General features: G+C 42.0%; 1 protein-coding gene across 2 annotated transcripts in view; it reads right to left on the bottom strand.

Moving 5' to 3' along the window:
- Positions 1-1,379: 1,379 nt before the first annotated feature.
- The window catches only part of HRH2 (histamine receptor H2), a 49,889-nt gene continuing 27,865 nt past the window's right edge, over positions 1,380-23,403 (bottom strand). Inside the window, exons 3-5 of one of the 2 annotated variants that reach the window (XR_003567284.1) lie at positions 19,693-21,541; positions 8,746-8,875; positions 4,468-4,556 (exon numbers count right to left, since the gene is read on the bottom strand). Coding sequence is in view for 1 of the 2 variants with exons in the window: in XM_027841860.1 (XP_027697661.1) it covers positions 4,379-4,556; positions 19,693-20,774 (1,260 nt within the window). In the remaining variant the exon portion in view is untranslated. Of the gene's footprint in view, positions 4,557-8,745; positions 8,876-19,692; positions 21,542-23,403 lie in introns of both variants that reach the window. The other variant, XM_027841860.1, reaches the window with a different exon arrangement.

The raw sequence follows: 23,403 nt of genomic DNA on the forward strand, positions 1-23,403 counted from the left end.
TAGTCTTAGAATCCCTGTCAGAGCTAGAAGGGAGTCTAGAGATCGTTTTACAACTATTGGAACTTAGGCCAGAAAGGGGAAGTGAAAGCTGAAAGTCATAGAGCTGTAGGCTTCCAAATTTAGAAGGGAAAGCATCAAACTTTGCCTGGGTGTGGTGGTATGGGTGTGCCTGTTTTGCCAAGTCCATGCTTGAGCCCAAGCACTTCCCTGGCATTCTCTGTGTCCATGGGTGTTTGGATTGTTAGGGAGAGAGAATGGTGGGGGCATCAGGACCTTGTGGGAATTTCTCAACTCACACTCAGTCTCACTTCCTCATCCTGGTTTCCAGTATTCTGCATGGTCCTTTTCAGAAAGTCCTCTTCCTTTTACTTTCTCTCTCAGTCATGTGGTGAGGAATGAGGGGGCAGGACTCTGCCAAAGATGAAGTACGTGTGGATGATAACCTTCCCTAAGACCTGAAACAAAGGCAGTTAGAAGTATGCCCATGTCCACCCTTACCTGCATTCCTCCCCCAACCAGGTTTTTGGAAGGAAATGGAATGGGTTACTGTTTAAATGGGCAGGATAACCTCAAGGTAAGGTCAAAGACTTAGGTATTTGTTTCTGAGTAAGATTTGGAGTTTGTGGTATTCCTGGTTTAGTTAGGCATTAATCTAGTTTGGGACAATTTCCAAGGAGCTGACAAGAATAACTAATGTCTCATCTCCCAGCTTTCCGAAGGCCCTGGAGCTATCTCTATCTGTGGACAGTGCCATCTTAAGCTACTTTAACAGAAACCTAGCATCCAGAGGAAAGGAGCTCATAGCCCTACTGTCCTTTGCCTTCATTAGATAACATATGGAGTAATGTTTCCAGGTTGAGGTATCACATTTTAGGAAGGATGTTGACAAATTGGAACATATCCATGGAAGGTTGACCAGGGTAATGAGTGGATTGGAAATCAAGACAAGTGAGGATCAGTTGGAGGAAGAAAGGATGCTTATTCTGTAGAGGAGAAGATTTAAGAAGGATGTGACAATGACCTTCAAATATCTGAAGGGTTGCTTTGTGGAAGAAGGACCAACCTCAGGTTGGTCAGAGGGTAGAACTAGGAACAGCTCCTGGGATGTAGATTTCAGCTTGATACAAGGAAGGACCTCTTAGTAATCAGAGCTGTCCAGCAATGGAATGGTAGTGACAGAGTGAACTTAGTGTCACTTGAAGTACTCAAGTGGAGGCAGTATGAACACTTGATGGTTACGTAGACAGGGATTCAGGATAAATGTAACAATTGAACTAGACAGCCTCAATGATGCCTTTCACTTCAAAGATTCTATTGATTCTCTAGGCATAAATAATTGAGAAAAAATACAGAATGCATATTTCATGCCCTGCATGCTGTTTTCTACAAAAATAAACTCTTTATTAAAATAACAACATGAATTAGTTAATTACTCATGATACAAGGTGGCTAAACATTGAAGTACAACAAGGAACACAATTTCAGAGAAGCACAAACACAAGTTCATGTTGAAGCCTTCTTTCTCACTTTAAGCTCATATTTTAATCATTGGTCTTATTTCTTGTGCTTGGTCAGACTTTCACTTTTACCTTTTAGCTTTATTTCTCCTCACCTTTCTAATGGCGACTATCTGGTTTGCAAACCACTCTGGCATCCAAAGCTATATTTTACATACCTCAGCTACTTTGAGGCTTTTAGGGCTTTGGATTCATTCATTCATTCATTCATTCATTCATTCATTCATTCATTCCTCAATCATTTTTTTTAAAGCTTGTCGCTTTTTCCAATTAGTTCATCGGTATAAGCACCTTTGCTCACAACCTCTCACCTGCTTGCTCTAAAAGATGATTAGTGACTAGGAGTCTCTTTTAGTAACAGAGGAAAAAAAATAATGGAATCTTTTTCTATCACCTTAAGCTCAAATGGACCTAGGTGATACTGACCCTTGATAGATTTCAATAATATTCATTCAACAAACATTTATTAAGCACCTACTGTGTGCAGAGTCTTGTGTTTGTTGCTGGAGAAGATTCGAAGTTTATGAAAGGTGCAGTCCCTGTTCTCAAGGAACTCATAATCAGGGGATAAGATAGCAACACAGATAGGCATAATACACAAGGATACATGCATAAGAAAAGTGCAAACAAAGTGCTCTGTGAAGTTTCAGGAGGAAGGTCATTACTGTCAGGTTTCCCAGAGGTGGTCTCAAGGATCTTTTGTTGTTTTTGGAATCTCTGCCCTGGTAGTCCTTCTGCATTTCTGTTGGCTGCCTGATTTTTCCATGGAATGCTAGTGCTGAGAGGGCTCTTATAATGGAGTCCAGCCCCCTTAATTTTAAAGAGAAGGAAACTGAGGCCTGGAGGAGGGAAGGGAATCAGAGGCGGAAGAGACCTTAGAATTCCTAGTTCAACACCTTTCCCTGCTCCTCCTTGCCTTTTACAGATGTGGGGGCTGGGGCTCAAGAAAAGGAAGATATAAATCTGCCCAAGGTCATGGATCAAGTTACTGACTGGAGCCTGTCTCATATGTCTCATGACTCCTAGGTCAGTGCTCTTCTCAAAGCTGTCCTGCCTCCTTGATCACCCCTGTCCTGCCGTACTTTGTGGACTTTCCTGTTCTCACCAGGCAAGTTTTCCACTTTAAAAAAGGGGCCTTTGCTCAGAAGTTTCATTAATTCTGCCAGTTGGGTAGGTGAGGAAAGTCAGAGGGACCAGGAGGAGGAAGTGAAGGAGAATTTTTGATCACATGGCCCATTCGATGCACAGTTTGCTCAGTCCTCAGTTTTCAATAGTGTTTGGAAACTGAATCCTTACTTCCTGTGGGGCTTCTCTTAATAAAAATTCTTTACATCAGGACCTCCTCCGAGCTTCCCTTTTATTTTAGAAGAGTTCTTTCTTGTAAAATTCAGCAAATGTGAAATGTTGTTTGTTGTTGTTGTTGTTGTTGTTGTTGGTGGTGGTGGTGGTGGGGTGTGTGTGTGTGTGTGTGTGTGTGTGTGTTTGTGTGTGTTTGTGTGTGTTTCTCGGGGAAGGAGGAAATCTTTCCTCTCCAGGAAGTTAAAAATTCTGAAAGGATCTAAGGAGGATCTGGGAGGATATAATGGAGGCTTGGGTAGTGCCTTAGCTCCATGCTCTCAACTCATCTTCTGCAAGTTTCTCAATCTGCCACCTCTCATCTATTCTTTTGATCTCTCATTTTGCATTCCCTTCATTCCCCACCTCTCTTTCCCACTCTATCTCCACCCCCACCTCATATCAGTCTCATTCGCAGCTCTTATTCTGTTTTATTCCCCCACCCCTCATCTCCCTTGTCTCATATCTCAGATGCTCCTCATTCCTGAACTGGTACCCCCTAATCCTCCGCCTCACCCCTTCCTTCTTGTGTTCCCCTCATTCCCCACTTTTAACCCTGCTACTTCACTTATTCAAAGGAAAAGTGCTTAGCACAGTTCCTGGCACACAGTACATGCCACATCTATGTTTATTTCCTTCCCCTTCCTCTTTCTCACATCTCTCACATCATGTAGTTTATCTCATATGCCTTGTATCTCTCTTAGCCTCCTGTCAGCCTCCTTACATTATCCACTTTCTCCCTGAGGCTGTGGTGAGTCTGCTGGACATCTCTGGATTCACAATTATTTGTGTGTGTGTGTGTGTGTGTAGGTTTCAGGACTCCAAGCTCCTTAGAGGCCCCTTCTGCCTTCTTGCTGGAACTGTTCTAAGGCAGGGTTTCCTCATCATGAGTGAGATAAAAGGAAGTGTGAATTCCTTCCTCTTCGCTGTGGTTGGATGTGGGTTGAGGTGAGCCACAGATTTCAGTGGGGAGGATAAGAGGAAGTGGTGGGGTTGGGAAAAGGAAGGCATTTCAGAGGCCTGCAGGTGCCTCTGTAGCTCTAATCTTGGCTGGATGAAGATTAAAGGAATATTTCTCCTTTTTGCTTCTTTTCTGGGGTTCACAATCTCCCAAATGACTGACAGGCTTTTTAATGAGTGAGTTCTTTCTCTGTCCCAGTCAGTAGTCACATGTGCACATGTGTGCACACACTCATGTTTGGAGACTTATTTCACTATAAGGGGAGTCTCATAAACAGTTTTCTGACATCCAGGAATCTAAATTCAGGTTCCCAGACCTCAGTTTGAAAACTCCTGAATCATTGTTCTCCCAGTCTGGCACAAGAATTTGTCTTGAATGTCTGCCAATCAGACCATAGGAAATAAAATTCAACAATTCAGAGGGGAATAATGTACTCAGTGAATTGAGAGTGGAGAGGTGGCCTTATGTACCCAGGGTATGGTGTCCTTGGTAACCTGGCTGGTCTTGGGAATGCTGCCCTCATTGGCATGGGAGGGTTTCCAAGATAGCTTGGTGAATGATGTCCTCAGTGGTCTGAGAGGTGGTATCCTGAGTGATCTGGGGGTGGTGGTGTTCTCAGTATGTCAGAAAGTCCTCCCCCAGATTCCTCCACTTGCCTCTGGGAGAGGAACTTCAAGCCCCATACATTTTTCCAGCAGGTGAGGATGTTTCTAGAGTTGGAGGTAGAGGCCAGAAAATGCTTCCTGGAGGAAGGATAATAAACACAGTGATTAGTATGGCATTATCCATCTCAGGAATGTCCAATGTGTCCAGTGACTGTCAGGTTGTCATTATTTTCTATCCCACCCCAATCAAAACCTTTCTTTCCCCAAGGTGGGAGAGGGAAGAGGATTCATACAATATCAGAATTGGAAGGGACCCCAGAAGTCTTCTAGTTGACTTCTACTTCAATAGGAATCTTTTTAATTGCATTCTTGACGAGTAGTCAGCAAACCTTCATCCACAGACCTCTAGGGATAGGGAGCTTACCATGGAACAGTTTAGTATAGTGAAAAGATCTCTCAATTTGAAGTCAGAGGACATGGGTTTGAATCTTGGCTCCTATACTTACTGGCAAGTGACAGTCTCTCTGAATCTCAGCTTTGTAAAATGGGGCTAATAGTACTTATAATATTACACTTATATAATCCAGACTATGAAATGCAATTGGATGGATGTTCCATAGTCTTGACCTATTAGTGTATGGATCTTGGATAGACAATATGCATTGACCATGAGCTGGGTTCTGAACTGAATAGGAGGAAAGCAGGTAGGATTGTTTTTGGAAAATCAGGTCAGGCTTTTAATGAACCCAGGGTCCTCCCTGAAACACCAAGGGTCATGTCTTTTTAAAATTTGTTTTTTAAAAAGGTGATCTTTTGGTAACGTTGTAGTCATGGAAGTCATGCCAGTCTTGCAATACAAAGTCTCTAAAGACTAAAGTTGCGGGTCACCTGAAGAACCTTGCAACATCCATCATCAATCAAGAATTGCCCAAGAGGATGCCATAAAGGATGATATCAGGGAGATGTATGACCAGAGAAGAAGGTAAGTCTGTCATGTATCTAGAGTGAGGGATGACCAGTGGATTGGTTGGGTACTTCCTTGGCATCCATGTAAAGTCAAGAGGTCTAGAAGAAGGCCCTCCCCACCCCACATATGTTGGGTAGACCTCCTGTATTAGATATATAGGAGGATATAGATGAGTCAGCATGGGCCACTTGTATTAGATTTATGGGAGGATATGGGTAAGTCAGAATGGGCCCCCTGTATTAGATTTGGGGGAGTACATGGATAAGTCACATAGAATGGGCAGGTACGGATAGGTTATGAACTCAACCATTGTGGGGAGTACTTACTGATGACATCACAGATCCCTCAGAATATGAAATAGATGGACTTGTGCTACCTAGCTCACAGGGTATTGTGAGGAAGAGCTGGGTAAACCTTAAATTACTCCAGAATGATAAGTATATCATGAATGAGGCTGCCTATTTCATTTCTGGACAGCTTTGATGGTTTAAGAAGTTGTTTCTTACTTTAAACTTAAATCCATTTCTCTGTTACTTCTATCCAATATTCCTAGTTCTGTCTCCTGGGGCCAGGCAGAATAAGTACAGTCTCTCTCTTCTACAGGACAGCTCTTCAGATATTTCAAGAAAGTGATTCTTTCCCTTCCTCTCTATCTTTTGTCTTTTCAAGGTGAAATACCTTCAGTTTCTTCAACCAAATCTTGTCTGTCAAGGTTTACAGTCCCTCCCCCATCCTACTTTCCCTTCTCTGGCCCAGTTCCAAATTGTGATTGTTCTTAAAATGGGCACCTAATAATATGTGACAGTGCCTTTTATCTTCTGCTTAGCAATCAGGAGGATACTTAATCAGCTGTGAGTGATCTAGGGTTTGCAGAATGAGCTTAATTCAGAGTCCCTGAGGAGGACAATAGCAATCGGTGAATGGAAGCTTAGGTTAGATTCTAGGGGGCAGGGCAGGCACTGTGCTCTTTGGGGCCCATGAGACAGCTGGAAAGCATGTAATGGGCTCCTAGGATCTCATGAATGATAATTTAAACCTGGACAATTTTGATTGAACGTCAGGCCTTTTATTTACACAGTTAAAGATCTTACCTTGGGTGATATATTGCAAAGAACACTGAATCTAGAGTCAGAAGTTTATCTGGAGCCAGACTTTAAATGTGGGCTCTGCTACTTGTTACCTTTGTGATAGTGGATAAATCACTAAAATTCTTTGGGCCTCAGTTTCTTCTTCTGTGAAATGAGGAGGCTGGACTAGATGAGCTATGGTACCTTAGTGTTCTAAATTCTATGATTATTTCTGAATTTATCGATTCTCTCTCTTTTTAAAAAAACACTCAGAATATACTTGTGGTATGGATCATATAGGGTATGGAATATATAAGATTAGAAAAAAAGAGGGAGTGGTATTTAGTGATGGTGGAAGCAAGAGAGGAAGGAGATAGGCTAATTAGAGATTGGTTAAGGCAGATTCCTGAATATTGGAAAATAATAATAATAATAACTAGCATTTATATAGCACTTTAAGATTTCCAAAGTGTTTTATATATTATCTTATTTGATCCTTATAACAGTAAGGTAGGTGCTATTATTAACCCCATTGTATAGATGAAGAAACTGAGACTGACAGAGGTTAAGTAACTTGCCAAGGGTCATACAGCTGGTAAGTGACTGAAGAAAAATTTGAATTCAGAGACTCTATGATCGATCAGGTGCATGGAACACTAAAGTTGTTACTTGCTGGAGAAGGAGGTTAGACCATGCTGGGAGTGATATATTCAATTTGGGGGCCTCATTTGAGAAAGGACCTTAACACTCAGGAGGATGTTTGAAGGAGGGTGATTTGAATGCTGAGGGAATGGAGATTATGCCAAATGCGGATTGATTGAAAGGATTAGTGGTGTTTACCTTGGAGAAGAGGTTTAGTGAGCATAAGCCAGCAATCTCCAGTTATTTGAAAGACTAGAAAGGGATCATAGGTCTAGATCTGTAAGTGACCTCAGATGTCATCTACTCCACACACCCTACCCCCTCATTTCACAGATCAGGGAGCTGAGGTCCAGGGAAGATAAGAAACTTTACCAAGGTTACACAGATAGTAAACATCAGAGACTAGATTTGAATCTACGTCCTTGGTCCCAGGAGCCAGTGCCTCTCTCTCTCTCTCTCTCTCTCTCTCTCTCTCTCTCTCTCTCTCTTTTCCTTGCTCCTGTAACACACTGTTTCTTTGATAGAAAGGAAATTAGATATGTTCTGCTTAGATCCAGGAGGAAGAATTAGGAAATTGCAGAGATAGATTTCAATTCATTGTAAAGAAAGAGTTCCTAACAATTTTGTTGTTGTTGAATCATTTCAGTTGTGCCTAATTCTTCGTGACCCCATTTGGAATTTTCTTGATATAAATACTAGACTGGTTTGCCGTTTCCTTCTCTAGCTTATTTTACAGATGAGGAAAATGAGGTAAACTGGGTTAAGTGACTTGTTCAGGGTCCCCCAGCTAGTAAATGTTTGAGGCCAGATTTGAACTCAGGAAGATGAGTCTTTCTGATCTCAGGCCAGACATTCTGCACCACCTAGCTGCCCCTTCTAACAATTAGAACTTTTCAAAAGAAAACTGGGCAGCCTTCTGAAGGAGATAGAAGCCTTTCCTTATAGGTCCTGTAGGTCCTCTAGGAGAGGCTGGGTGTCTAATTGCTTGGGACATTGTAGAGGAGATTCCTGTTCAGCAGAGAATAGGACTCAATGGACCATGGGTTGGTCTGGTCCAACTCTAGGGATCTGTGATTCTGTGGTTTGAAATTATGGATCCATAAAATGGGGATGGTAATTGGAGGATGTTGGTAATAAAGTACTTTGTCAACCTTAAAGAGCCACAAAAATGAGAATTACTATTATTTTGCTATTTTTCAAATTCTTGGGAACAAACTCAAGATTAGGCAAGCTCTACTTGTTGACAAAATAGCTCCTTGAAATCACTTTAAGGCTGAGCAACCTTGGGCAGGATAGAGTACTACTGACAGTAGGGCTCTGGGTAGGTCCTACATAGATCAGTCTGATCTGCACAGTCAACTTAGTGAAAGGGAGTAGGGAGTAGGATCATCTTTGCTTGCAAAGGTTTTTGAGTAAGGAAGTCACCTAGTCAAACAGAAGAAGTGCATTCCCATTTCATATTTGTTAATTGCTTCTCAGAGTCACAGAATGTTAGAACTGGAAAGGACCTTAGATGTCATATAGTTCAAATTCTTCCTTTTATAGATGAGGAAAGTGAGGCCCAAAGAGGTGAAGTCACTTAATGATGAGAAGAAATAATGTTTACTCTTTTCTAGATTTGCATGCACCCATAATGTCTCCAGATACTCACCAAAGAGCCCCGCTTCTGCCTTTCCTGTTTCCAGTTGTAAGTCTAAGCGTGGCCTTAACCTCAATCGAATTAGGAAAGGATTGGGCTTTTCTACACCGGGACTCATGGAGACTTAGGAAACTGTCCAGAGCTAGAAAAGGTTAAATTACAGACAAAAAAAATTAAATTGATCAGGGATCCATTGCATAACTTGAATTTCAAAGACCTTGTTTATGGTGCCTAAACCTCAATGTACAATTTGAAAAAAAAAATTAGTGGTTTCCTATTGCTGAAGGAACCATGCTCTGACTCCTTTGCTGGCATTCAAAATTCTCTCTAACCTTCAACCACTGTGCATCCCTAGCATTACCTTATACCATTCCCCTCCATATACTCTAACAAGTGTAGCAGCATACAACTCTCCCTTCTCTGAATGTGCATTGTATCTTTAAACCTTTGCTCAGGCTGTTACAGGTGGCTAGGTGATATAATGGAGACAGCACTGGAGTTGGAATCAGGAAGACTTGAGGTTGAATCCTGCCTCAGATATTAGCTGAATGACACTAGGAAAGTCATTTAACCTCTCATAAATGGTTTCCTTATCTCTAAAATGGAGATAACAATAATACCTGCACGCAAGGTTGTTGAAGATCAAATGAGATAACATATGTAAACATGCTTTACAAAGCTTAAACACGCTAAATAAATACAAGCTATTATTATTAAGTAGTATTCCCTATTCCCATTTTATGAGTAGCTAGATAGTGTAGTGGATAGAGTGCTGGACCTGGACTCAGGAAGACTCATCTTTCTGAGTTCAAATCTGGCCTCAGACACTTACTGTGTGATCCTGCGCAAGTCACTTAACCCTGTTTATCTCACTTTCCTCATCTGTAAAATGAGCTGAAGGAAGAAATGGCAAACTACTCTAGTATCTTTGCTAAGAAAATCCTAAATGGTGTCATAAAGAGTCAGATGTGACAGAAAAATGACTTAACAACAGGTATAAGATGCAGAAGGCGTCAGAAAAAAAGATACGAGGATTTTCATGAACTTGAAGTTCAGGAGCTTCTGAGTCAACAGTATAGACTGGTGGTCAGAAAATCTAATGTGATCTGAGATCAGGCATGGTATCCAGAATGAGGGAAATTAGGGGGCAGCTAGGTGGTGCTTTGGATAGAGCACTGGCCTTGAAGTCAGGAGGACCTGAGTTCAAATTCAGTCTCAGACCAAACACTTGACACTTACTAGCTGTGTGACCCTAGGCAAGTCACTTAACCCCAATTGTCTAAAAATAAAAAAAAAACAATCCTTTACAAAAAAAAAAGCAAATGACAAAAAAAGGATTAAAAAAAACAAAACAAAACCAAAAAAGCAAATGACAGAATGAGGGAAGTGATAGTCCTGTTATACTCCTGTCAGCCTATATCTGCTGTACTGAGTTCCATACTTCTCTATACTATATTTTGCAATGGATATTGATAACCTGGAGGGTGCTCAGAAGAGACCTGCCAGGATGGTGCAGGTCCTCAAGATTCTGCTTTGTCAGGATCACTTGGGGGAACTAGGATGTTAACCTAGAAAAGAGATCGGGGTAGGGTGACATGGTAGTAGTCTTCAAGCATTTTAAGAATTGTCCTGTGGAAGGGGGAATTAGACTTGTTCTTCTTCCAGGTGTGGGGAACCTGCGGCCTCAAGGCCATACGTGACCCTATAGGTCCTCAAGTATGGCCCTTTGACTGAATCCAAAATTTGGAGTTTGGATTGAAGGTTCAGTCAAATTGAGGATCTAGAAAGCCACATGTGGCCCTGAGGCCACCAGTTCTCCATCCCTGAGAAGGGAGAACTAGGAGCAATGGGTGGATGTTGAAGAAACATTTGTTGTTCAGGCATTTTTTGGTCATGTCTGACTATTTTTGACCCCTTTTGGGTTTTTCTGGGCATAGATATTGGAGTGATTTGCCATTTCCTTCTCTAGCTCATTTTACAGATGAGGAACTGAGGCAAACTGGGTTAAGTGACTTGTCCAGGGTCACACAGCTTGTAATTATCTGAGGCCAGATTTGAACTCAGGAAGATGAGTCTTCTTGACTCCGGGCCCTGCACTCTATCTATTGCTGCTACCTAGCTGCCATGAAGAGAGACATCTTTAGGCTCAAAGTAAGGAAAAATATCCAAACAAGTACAACTATCTAAAAGTGGAATGAGTTGCCTTGGGACATAGTTCATTCCCTCTTACTAGATGTCTTCAAGCAAAGGAATGAGAACTACTTTTGGAGTATTTTGTAGAGGAGCCCTGTTTAGGCATGGATTGGGCTAGGCCTCTAAGGGCCTTTCCAACTCTTGTAATTCTGTGCTTCTTCACCTTGCCCAATCTACCACACAGCGTTGTTGTGAAGGAAGTGTTTCTAAATCTCAAAAAAATACTACATATATGAGAGGCAGCAGATGCATAGGGGTTCTAAGCCTGGGCTATGGAAACTTGGTTTTCACATATTTTGAAAACTATATTTCAGATGAATGGTTTTCCTTTGTAATCCTATGTATTTTATTTTATGCATTTAAATATGTTATTATGAGCTGGGGTCAGTAGACTTCACTAGACTGCTGGAGGGGTCTATGACCCCCTTTCCCCCAAAAAGGTTGAGAATTCCTGGTGGGCTGGCCTTAAAGTCAGGAAGAACTGTGTTTAAGTCCTTTCTCTTACACATACTGGCTATATGACCATGGACAAATCCCTTCATCCCCAGGCACTCGGTACCTTAAGTTAGAGGAGTTAGAAGAGACTTGCTGAGTTTGTGGTGGAAATTTCCACATAGCAAGAAGTGCTGACACATATGAAACCACAGGTCTGCAGCAAAACAAATATATGCACTTTTATTCATATTATTTATTCAGGTCCTCCTCTGAAGTCTTATTGTGGCCTTGGGATTACTTCAAAGGGCTCTGCCAGTTTAAAGTAAAATCTGGCAGATTTGAACAAGCTTGAAAGGCTTTCAATATGCGTTCAGTAATGTGTATCTATAGTCCAAGGACCAGCTAGATAAGAATAGAGAAGTTTGTCATTGGAGGGAAATCTCTTAAGGTTTTTAGCCTACTTGGGGACCTCATCAAATAAGGATTGAGGAGTATTTAGCATTTGCATTAGTTAAGAGGTCACTCACAATGATGAAACCATAGATCCTTAAAGCTTTCCTTACTCTTCTGACTTCCCAGGGCTGTTGACCTAACAGAAGCTTTACTCCCTTATATTGTACTGTCTCCCATGAGTATAATTGAATTATGGGTGTAGAGGGGCTCACATCTTGGTTTTTGTTTCCAAAGGAGGATGCCTGGTGGGAAATTCAGGACAACCTAGAAAGGATACCCTGGGCCAGCCATGTTGGCTATTGGCACTGAGCTGAGGATGAGGCAAAAGCAAAACCAGCACATAGGTCAAACAATGGTCCAGGGAAGATCTGTTTGCTAGGGGATCTGGACTCTTTGTGGGGCAGGTTAGTGATGCTCCCTGGAGCTTGTGGGTAGTGGGAGTATCTGTGGGAGTCAGATCAATTCCTCTAATACATGGTAGCTAATAAGTATATCCTGTGAAATGAATCTCAGACTCAGAGTACTTCCTTTTTCAGCGATATAGGAAGTGACCCCGCATTTCTGTGAAGTGGATGGGGCTGCTGAGGAGTAGAGGAGGTGGTGAGGGGCACTCTCTTAGAGAAAGGCAGTAGTGGGCTCAGTGGTTTTTGAGTGTAATGAGAGGTTCATCCCCATTCTAAGTGAGAGGTCTTCATCTCCCACATGTGCTACCACCCTAACATCATGGTGGCCTCATGGAAAGAGCCCTGGAGAAGGAGGCAAGGGATCTGGGTTCTAGTTTGACTCTACTGCTCACTTCCACTGTGTCCTTGGCAAGTCACTTAACCTCTCTGAGGCTCAATTACCTCGTTTTAAAATGAGGATGCTAGTGGTGTGCTAGATGACCTCTAATATTCTTTCCAGCTTTAAATCTGTGATCCTCTGACTAGATGATCTCTAAGGTCCCTTCCAGTTCTAAATGCATGACCTGATCAATGGAAGCCAATGGCACTAGCTTTCTATGTTTTGTCTCTGTTTTGAGGCTATGAATCTGGTACAGTAGAAAGTTTACCAGCTTTGTTGTCAGAAACAAGTTTTCAAATCTCACCTCTGATGTTTACTATCTGTGTGCCAACGGGCAAGTCCCTTGCCTTCTCCGGTCCTCAGTTTCTCCATCTTTCAAGTGAGGGGGTTGGACTAGGTGATCTCTATGCTCCCTTCCAGTTCTGCCAGCCATTCTTCATTCGTGGACTTTTATGTTCAGCTTTGAGTGCTCTCCCTGACCTCCAGCAATTCCTTTCTATTTACCTTGTGTCTAGAGAGTATGTGTTTGTTTCTATACATGTTTTCTCCCGTATTGAGTGTAAACTCTTTGAGGCAAGGACTGTCACACCTTTTGTATCTCTAGCACCCAGAAAAGTGGAGGACACACACCTGGGGCTTAGTCACTCAGCCAATCAACAAGCACTGAAATGCTGGGAATACAAATGAAAAAGAATTAACAATCCTTACTTTGAAGGAACTTACTTTTTTTTTTTTAAAACTGCTTAATATGTTTTCTGATCAATGAACTATTTGTATCTTCCAGTTCTGCCCTTCTGTGCTCTGTGTCCTAAGGTCTTTTCTAGCTATAGGTTCCTATGAAAATCTGTGATCATATAACTAGTTTCAGCTGGTCTTGCATGGTTAGAAGAAGGCTGAAACCACTGAGTTGATAAAGCATAGCTAACATGGGCCACCATCTTTTTAACCCCAAGGGCTGCCTGAGTAAGCCCTCTAAGTGGATGGGTGGTAACTCAATTATTGCTCTCTGTGTGTGCTCTAAGAGCTTGTCTGTTTCTCCTGGACACAGCAGACTCAACTATCTCTCTCTAATGCGTAGTGTGTGTGTGTGTGTGTGTGTGTGTGTGTATGTGTGTGTGTGTGTGCGTGTGTGTGTGTGTGTGTGTGTGTGTATGTATAAAACAAATCTCCACCATCACCTTCCTCTCTCTCCTAACCCCTCCTGGGGAGCTATTCTCCAATGGAAATACTGGGTCCCTGGAGTTGCCAGTGTTTAGCTAAGAAATAGTCAAAGACTCTAAGCCAGCATTCCCAGACAAGGAGGGGACCAACATTCAGAGTAGAACCTCACCCCAGCCTTGGTGCTTCCTGAGGTCTTCTTTCTTCTAGGGCAGGGATTCTTAACCTTTTTTAGTGTGGCAAAACTCTTTGGCAGTCTGGTGAAGTCTATGGACCCCTTATCAGAATAAAGTTTTTCAATGCATAAAATAAAATCCTTAGTGTTACAAAGGTAATTATAATTGCAATTATACTGAATTATTGTTTTCAAAATATTAAAAAGCCCAAAATTCATTGATCCTGTGCAATCTGTCCAAGGACACCCAAGGTTAAGAACCCTTGATCTAAAGTTTCCCTTTCCTGGATCTGCTGGGCTGGTGACCTGTTATCTCCTTCTCATAGCTTTATATGCAAAGAAATAGCCTGGTGAGGCTGGAGATAGAAGCAACAGAAGAGGGACCAGCAGTCCTAGGGTACTGAAAAGCTGGGTCAGGATTACCACAATTAGTCAAACAAGCAAGGCTTATGATCACAGAATCCCAGAACCCCAAAAGTACTGAGGACTCCTCTGGTCTAGACCTTTGCTCTTTACTTTATAGTTTTTGTCTTTTTAGTCTGGGCCCCACTACCTCTCATTGGGACCAGAACCCCAAAGAGTTGGCCCATTCTTGGTCCAGGGCAATCCCCAGAAAGTCAATTCTCCTGGGAATCCTCATTCCTCACTCCCACAGGCTGGTGGTGATAAGCCTCAAGAATGAACTCATTGTTCTGTGCTCTAATGAATGAGTACATGTTATCAGTCAGGTGGGAAGCCAGGAACCAGGCTTATCAAGGTTAGTCAAAGACTTCAAATAGTTTGTTCTGTCTTCCTCCCTTCCTCCAGGTTGCTGTCTGACCTTCTCAGTGGTGGAGGCTAGCTCTCCTTCACTCCATCAGCAGCCTCCAGTTTAGGACCAAAATGAATGGCCCATTATCATAATTATCATCAATAATAACTTTAGCTCACATTTCTATAGTGTTTTGACCTTAATAAAATTCTTCCGTCCCAATATCCTGCGAGGCAGGTAGTTAGCATGAGCATTATGATTGCCCTTTATAGAAGAGAAGACAGAAGTCCAGACAAAGTAAGTGAGTTGCTTATAGTCACATACCTAGTTTAAGTGATGGGGGATAAAAGTAGGTTCCAAGTCTCTGGAGTTCAAGTGCAGTGTTCTTTCTGCTGTCCTTGTCTGCCTCTTTAAATTTCCTACATTTGGGTTAGACTCAGTGCTAGGTTTTCTTAGGTTCAGAGCATGGTGTAGTATTGAATTTGGAAGCAGAGCACCTAGCATAAAATCCTCTGTCATTTCCTAGCTGGGTAACCATGACCTTCCTTGCTGTCAGAACAATTATAAAATGAGAGGGTTAGATTAGATTAGAGGTATCAAACACCTCTTTATTGTGGCTTTCAGCACACCTGAGTACTGCCTGAACCAGATTAAAATGTAATTAGGAAATATTTAGCAAAATGGAAATAAAACATAGGTAATGTTAATATGTGGTTTTCTAAGTCAATATGCAGCTAGCAGGGACACTTAAATATGGTTTAGTGGCCCCTGTTTCTATTTGAGTTTGACACTATTGAACTAGATGACACTGTAGACCCCTTTGGTCTCTAAATCTGTGATGCTATGATTTGAGGGCCTTCCCATAGAGCCACATTCAAAATACCCTGAAGTACTATTTCTCTTTCCATGTTCCTTCAGAAATCATCTAGTCCTACTCTCTTATTGTACTGATTAGGAAATGGAGATGAGCTGACTTGCAGAAGGTCACAATCAGTAAGGGGCAGGATTGGCATTTGAACCCAAGTCTTCTGACTCCAAGTCTTTCCATCTGTTTATTTCTTCCCAGGCTGTTACACACATATGGCATAACTTGGTACCATGTGGATTTGTGTATGTCAGGTTGAATCATGCCCCAAGACAGAGCTAGGCTGGTTGGCCTTGTTGGACAATTGTCATGTGTGGCGCTTACTCTCATAGAAGTCGTGTCAGGAGTGGAGGAAGCCCTAGCTTGGGAATTAGGAGACAAGCTCTATCCTGGTTTCTTCCACTAACTTTCCATCTGACCTCTTCTCCCTAAGCTTTGATTTTTCCCCTGTAAAACGAGGGGGTTAATTATACTAGATCACCTCTAAGGTTCCTCCCCGTGCTAATGCTCTATGAGTCAAAGGTCCCTCAGCACCAGCTTGTCTTCATTCTGTGAAGGCGTTAATTTCTGATCTGGTCCCTAGCTCCCTCTTCACTTGGTGCTGCAGGTGGTAAGGCTGTCAGCACAGATGAGTTGGTAGTTGGCGGAATCTCTCGCGTAGCAGCTGGTCGTGCATAAGTAATGCGTGCCTATGCTCACGACTCTTTTATGGCCTCATATGTCCCTTGGCTGGAGGTTGGAATACCTACTTGGGAAAGACCCTAATAACTGTCTGGGCAGCTTCCAGAGCCTCTCAACTTTCTGGAAAATGAGGACAATCATTCTAATATAGAGCAATTAAGAGACCTTAGAATATAAAACTCAGAATTTAAGATTCAGACCATTAGAACCAGAACAGGCCTTAGAACACAGGATGTTAGAGCAGAAAAAGAACTTAGAATTGTAGAATATAGAACCCCAGAGATAGAAGGGACCTTTGGATACAGGCTGTTGGAGCTGTAGGAGACCTGAGAATCATTGTGAGTAGAATGTCAGATGGGAAGGACTTTAGAAATTGTTTTCTGCATTGTTGGAGAGAAAACCTACATTAAAGAGAGTATTAGAATATGATGTGTATTGTTATGTGATAACAACTTCTAACATCTTCCTTACATTTTATGTTCTACATCATAAAATATGAACTATATAATAATAGAGTATGTTATTTAGAACGGAATTGTCAAACATGTAGCCCCCAACACTCTCATCTGTGACCTGAACCAGATTAAAATATAATAGAGAAATATTGAACAAAATAAATAAAAATACCATAAAACATAGATAATGTTACTATGTGATTTTCTAAACCAATATGCAGCTCCCAGGTATCCTTACCTATGGTTTAGTGGCTGCTGTTTCTATTTGAGTTTGGTACCGTTGATTTAGAATATTAATAATAATATAATTTACAGTTCAGTATAACTCTTCTAATTCTAATGTAATACTATGTTATGCCCTGTCTGAGCGTCACATTCCTTGTCTGTGAAATGAGACTTCTAGTACCTGAACCACCCATCTCACAGGTTTGTTGTGAGGGCAAATGGACACAGCTATTCTCATAATAACAGGAATACCTTGGCTTGTGTGCAGAGTTGGAAGGGACCTTAAACGTCATTCAGTTCAACCCTCTCATTTTACAGATGGGGAAAATGAGGCCTAGGGAGGTTATGTGATTTGGCCAAGATTACACAAATAGTATAAGTTTGGGACTTTGATCCAGTACTCTTCCCCCTACTACAATTGGCTCTCCAAAATTACAGTGTTAGGAAGAATGTTTCCTTGGGATGGGGTGGGGTTAAGGTGCTATATTTAGCAACATGGGAACAAGGTCACAGACTTTGAATCAGTTGCCAAAGAACAAGGGTTCCAACCCCACTTCTGTTATTTACATCTGATGTGACCTTGGGCAAGTCACGACTCCCCAGGTGCTCATTTTCTATCTCTGTCAAACAAAAGGGAGAGGGATTGCATTAGATATCTCCAGCTTCCTTCCAACTCTAAAACTCTGATTCTATGACATGAAACTTCCTACCAGGCTATGGAGAAGCTGCAGTCTGAACTAGAGGAAGGAACAAGGCTTTTTTGGTAATATTGAGCGCTTCTCATTCTTACACTTCATTTGAGAACTGGAACTAAGGCACCAAGGAGTTCCTGAAACTTTTGCAACTGAGCTTGTTTTTGCTGTGCCTGCTAGAAGCACACACAGATAACTTGAAGCAATAGCTCTAAGAGGAATTACAAACCAGAAAAAAATGGTTTCCCATGATGGCAGCTGTTTCTTTCACCTTCTTTGCTGAGCTGAGCATCAAGACCACATGATTTAAATGTTTTTTTGTCTATTCAGCTGAGAGAGGATGATTCAAGAAACTAGATAACCAGCGGGGAATTTTTCAAGTGTTCAAAGGGAACTCTTTGACATGTAAGTCAAACCAAGGAGATGATTAATTCACTAAAACAACATATGGTGCGTAATAAACAAGTTTGGCCAAAGGTGAAATTTTCTTTAGCATGAACCACTTAGAACATTTGATCCGGAATGAGAGAACCAGGGTACACAACATAGCTCTGCCACTTACTTCTGGTATGACCTTGGTCAAGTTATTTAATATCTTCCTTGGATTTCAGTTTCTCATCTGTGAAATGAGAGGATTGTTTCAGATGCCCTCTGAAGTCCCTTCTGACTCTAAATCTGAAATACTGTGAAAGCAACATAGTTTGACTGACTGGCTGCATTGGGTCAGCCAGGGATTTCCCTCCCTGAGAGGGGCATCAGGGTACGTGTGGTTGGATGATGGAAGGATTGTATTCCTAAATACTTGCCTCAGATAGTTAAGGATAGTTTAAAAATAGCCAAATAACAATAATAGCTAACATTTATATAGTACCTACTGTGTGCCAGGCACTGTACTAAGTGCTTTACAAATATCTCGACAGATTCCCATGACAACCATGGGGAGCAGGTACTATTATTAACCCCATTTTTACAGTTGAGAAAATTGAGACAAACAGAGGTCATGGCTTGCCCAGGGTCACACAGCTAGCAAGTGTTTGAAGCTAGATTTGAACTTAGGTCTTCCGGATTCCAAGTCCGGCTCTCTATCTACTACACTAACTAGCTTCCTCTAAATTTCCTTTAATAACCTGTTCTCCATCTAGCATCTGTAAGATTGGCGTAGTAGAAAGAGCATGAGAGAGCACTTAGAGACTTGGGTTTTTATTTCAGCTCTACCATTGATGGAAGACCTGGGCCAAATAACTGCCCCTCTCTGGGTCTTTGTTTTCTGGCCTATAAAATGAGAGTATTGGTCTAGATAATCTTTAGAACTTCTTTCATCATTAACTTTGTTCTTTGTACTAAAGTCCTTTCCAGCTCTAATATTTTATGTGCCTATTACCAGTATTTCCTTCCTGCAATGAAATTCTACCTTCTATTTTCTAAAGTTCTTTGCAGTTGTAACATTTAATGTTTTATGTTCTAAGATCTCTTCCAGCTTTAACATTATATTCTTCTCTCTAAGGTACCTTCCATCTTTTTCCATCATTTTTTTAAAACAGAGAAACAATAATAAATTGAACAAATGGAAATTTTATTCCTAGCTTTAGACTTTTCAGATCCAGAGGATGAATGTCTCATTTGAGGGTCCTGAAAAGTAACCAAGGGTGTGCCTATTTTATTTTTTCAATCAGGATTAAGCAACTTGCCCAGGGTCACACAGCTGGTAAGTGTCTGAGATTGGATTTGAATTGAGGTCCTCCTGACTCCAGGACCTGTGCTCTATCTACTGTACCACATAGCTACCCATGGCTGTGCCTTCCTACGGGTCAAGAGATATCATAAAGACCAGAGAGGTGGGACTTTGGGATCTGGACTGGATCTTAAGGCCAAGAACTTTATTTGTGGATGAGAACAGGGCATGGCTAACACTTAGGGTGGCTCTCAGAACTATCCCCAGACTCACAGTCATTATTCTCTCTTGGGTACCCTTCTTTAATGGAGTCCGGGAAATATGGGACAAAGGGGAGACAGAGCTAAAAAACCACCTGTTAGGACAATTTAGGAAACCATTGCTACTCGGCTAGCGTTCCCTCCCTCTTCCTTGCTCGTACCTCTGGCCAGCCAAACTTGAAGTTCCATAATTATCTGGTTCCTGGGGGAATGGGACTTCACTTCCATTTTGCACTGGGAGTCTCAGAGATGTCTCTTCTTGAAGTCCTAGTGTAACTTGGCGAGATTGGCTCTGGGCCTGGCGGGAGGTGCCAGGAGACAGGGAGGACCCCCTGGAAGTGATGGCACTGCTCCTGCAACAGAAGAGGCACTGGTATGCTGTGCGGAAGTCCCTATTCAGAGCAGCATACAAGATGGGATTCAGAGCTGAGTTGACATATCCAAGCCACAGGACGATAGTTTCAAAGGTCTCATTGATGTCACCCCATATTCCTCGGTAAACAAACACTGTAAAGTAAGGGAACCAGCAGATGATGAAGGCTCCCATCACAACTGCCAGTGTAACGGTGGCTTTGTGCTCACGGATGGTGACAGCCTTGTTGTAGTAGCTATGGTTAATTCTCTTGGCCTGTTCACGGGCAATTTTGAAAATGCGATAGTAGGTGGCACACATCACCAGCAGTGGGATATAGAATGTGATCAGCCCATCCACCAGGCCGTAGGCCTTATTGACCTGTAGTTTACATTTGTTGGGGGTCAAGTTTAAGTTAGTGATGTTTTGAGTGTTCCACTCTAAGTGGATGGGCAGGAATGAGAAGGTGATGGAGATCATCCAGATTAGGATAAGTATAATGGCCACACGTTTGGGTGTCACTACCATGGTGTAGCGAAGTGGGGCTGTTATGGCGTAGTACCGGTCCAGGCTGATCATGAAGAGGTTAAGAATAGATGCAGTGCAGAGCATCACGTCTAGACTGGTATAAATCTTACAAAGGGGTTTTGCAAAGTTGCATGTCTGGCCCAGCTCACAGGCAGCTGAGAATGGCAGCACCAAGAGGCCCAAGAGGAGGTCGGTGATGGCCAAGGACACGATGAAGCAGTTGGTAAGGCTCCGGAGCCTGCGATTCAATCCCACGGCCAGGCACACCACCACATTACCCAAGACCGTGATGAGGATTAGGAGTATGAGGACTAGGCCAGTCAAAACCTGGCGCCAACTTGAGCTTTGGCTGTGAGCATCCATTTTGGGCCTCCAATTCTAAAGACCACAACACAGTAAAGTTTCTGGGACCAGACCTCCACGAGAAGGCTTCTCAATAGATGATCTCTCCTGGCTGTTTTTCTATTTAAATATCCTATCCATGGTTATTGAGGTGTTAATGATTCTTTAGATCTTCTTTCTTAATTAAATTAAGAGATAGAGTTATGGATCCTAACCAGGCAGTGCTAATGTGGACTTCCTAGATGAATAAATGAGAGGCAGTATAGTGGAGTAGAGAAAACATTGGGTTCAGAAACAGAGGACTTGGGTAAAAATACCAACTTCATTCCCTGCATGCTCTTGGGTAAGTCATTACCTATTTCAAGGTCTCAGTTTCTTCATCAGTAAAATGAGTTTGGATGAGATAAGGTTCAAGGTCCCTTCCAGCTCTTATTCCCTATACTCATACGGCTCTTGAGACAGCATCTTATGATCACACTCTGATTCAAGTGTCATGCATGAGATAGTCCTGAGAAGACTTGAGGCCTGAATGGGGATGACATGTGGTGTTTCATTTTTTGCTTTCCGATGTTCCTTATTCTCTTTGTTTTATGAAGGCCATGACAGTTATGGAAAGTCTATTAGGAATTGGCTTTAGCTTCATGACAGAAGAAGATGGGTGGGTGAGACATGTCATGGCAACTTCCTTCTTCACAGTAAGGCCATAATCTAGTCAGATATAGAGCGAGGAAAAGAGAATCCAGAGACAGTGGCAGGTTAAGTTAGAACTGTAGTGGAGAGGTCTTGATCTGAAAAGAAAAAAAATCAAACATTCAGAATTTTGAAATAAGATGGAGGACAATAGATTCAGAGTCCCAAAGGGACCTCAGAAGTCATCTAGCCTGACCCTTTCATGTTAAAGACGTAGGGAGTAGGCCCATAGAGCTTAAGTGGTTTGCCCAAGGTCACCCAGGTGGTAAATGGCAGAGTCAGGATTGGAACTCAGGTCTTATTCTTCTAAGTGCAGCTCTCTTTCCCATGTATCACAAGTTCACACTGAATATGTTCTCTATAAAGTCCTCTTGTGTAGACCACAACTGGTGTGTTGAGTCCAGCTCTGAGTGTCCCATCTTAGGAAGGACATTGTCAAGAAGAAGGTATCAGGCTGGTGATAGGACTGGATGCCAAATAAGGATTGGTGGAGGGAAGTAGAAGTGTTTAGCCCAGAGAAAAGAAGACTCAGGAACTGGAAAATTAAAGGTATGGACTGAATAATATCTAAGGTCTCTTCTAGCTTTGAATCCTGTGATTTCTTCAGACAACTTTTAGTCCTGTGAATCTATGGAAGAAATATGTCTTCCATTTTCTTTAATTTAAATTTTATGTTTATTGGTGACCTACTTGTGCAGGTAGGTGGAGCCATAGTGTACAGAGCCCCAGACCTAGAGTCTGGAAGACTCATGAGTTCAAATCTGGCCTCAGGCACTTACTATTCGTGTGACCCTGGGCAAATCACTTAACCCTGTGTGCCTCCATTTCCTCATCTGTACAATGAGCTGGAGAAGGAAATGGAAAACCACTCTAGTATCTTTGTCAAGAAAAACCCTAATGGGGTCACAAAGAGTCAGACTGAAAACAATTGAACAACAACAGCACAGTACAAAACTCTTACCTGAGTGCTGTGGGGGAGGAAGAGTTGACTAAGATGAAATTTCTGTGTGATGTAGTGGATAGAGCACTAGATTTGAATTCAAATCTTGTTTCAGCTGTTTAGTAGTTGTGTGATCCTGGCCAAATCAACTAACCTCTCTCTGTTTCCCCATCTATAAAATAGGGATGCCATTAGAACTTACCTCTTACAGTTGTTGTAGGGATCAAGTGAGATAATACATATAAACTTTTTAAATGTGCTGTAGATACGAACTGTTAATATTCTCAGGGAGCTCAAAGTCTAGTAAAGGGTATGAGACATCAGTTCAGTTCAGCCATTTCATTCGTGTCTGATTCTTTGTGACCCATTTGGGATTTTCTTGGCAGAGATACTGGAGTGGTTTACCATTTTCTTCTCCGGCTCATTTTGTAGATGAGGAACAAAGGCAAACAGGGTTAAATGACTTGCCCAGGGTCACACAGCTATTAGTGTCTGAGGTCAGATTTGAACTCAGGAAGATGAGTCTTCTTGACTTTAGGCCTGGCACTCTATCCACTGAATCACCTAGCTGCCCACATAAGACAAGTTCAGAATAAATAGAATGCAAAGTATAGGGCGAATGTATGCAAGAGAACTTTGAGAAACATCTTGTGAAAATTAAAAGGCATGAGTGATCCTTTTCATCTTAGGAGAACAGGAAAGGCTCAGTAAGGAAGTGGCATGTGAACTGGGCATTGACAAATAAGCAGGATTTCAACTGGTGGAAATAAGGCAGGAGGAATTCTAGACATGTACTGGATTTTGGAAATAATGTGTGGTTCAATGGGGCTGAAGCAGTGGGTTTATGAGAGAAGCAATGGGAGGATGTCTGGAAGAGCAGAATAGAGCCAGACTGTTGGAGGGCCTCAAAATTAAAATTGAAGAGTTGGGTCTTCATTCAGTAGGAAATGAAGAGGAACCAAAGGTTTTGGGGACAAAGGAGTGATATGATGAGACCTGTAATTTAAGAAAATTAATTTG

Source organism: Vombatus ursinus, unplaced genomic scaffold (assembly GCF_900497805.2).
Source record: "Vombatus ursinus unplaced genomic scaffold, bare-nosed wombat genome assembly UNPS02014863.1, whole genome shotgun sequence".
In the NCBI taxonomy this organism is placed as follows: Eukaryota; Metazoa; Chordata; class Mammalia; order Diprotodontia; family Vombatidae; genus Vombatus; species Vombatus ursinus.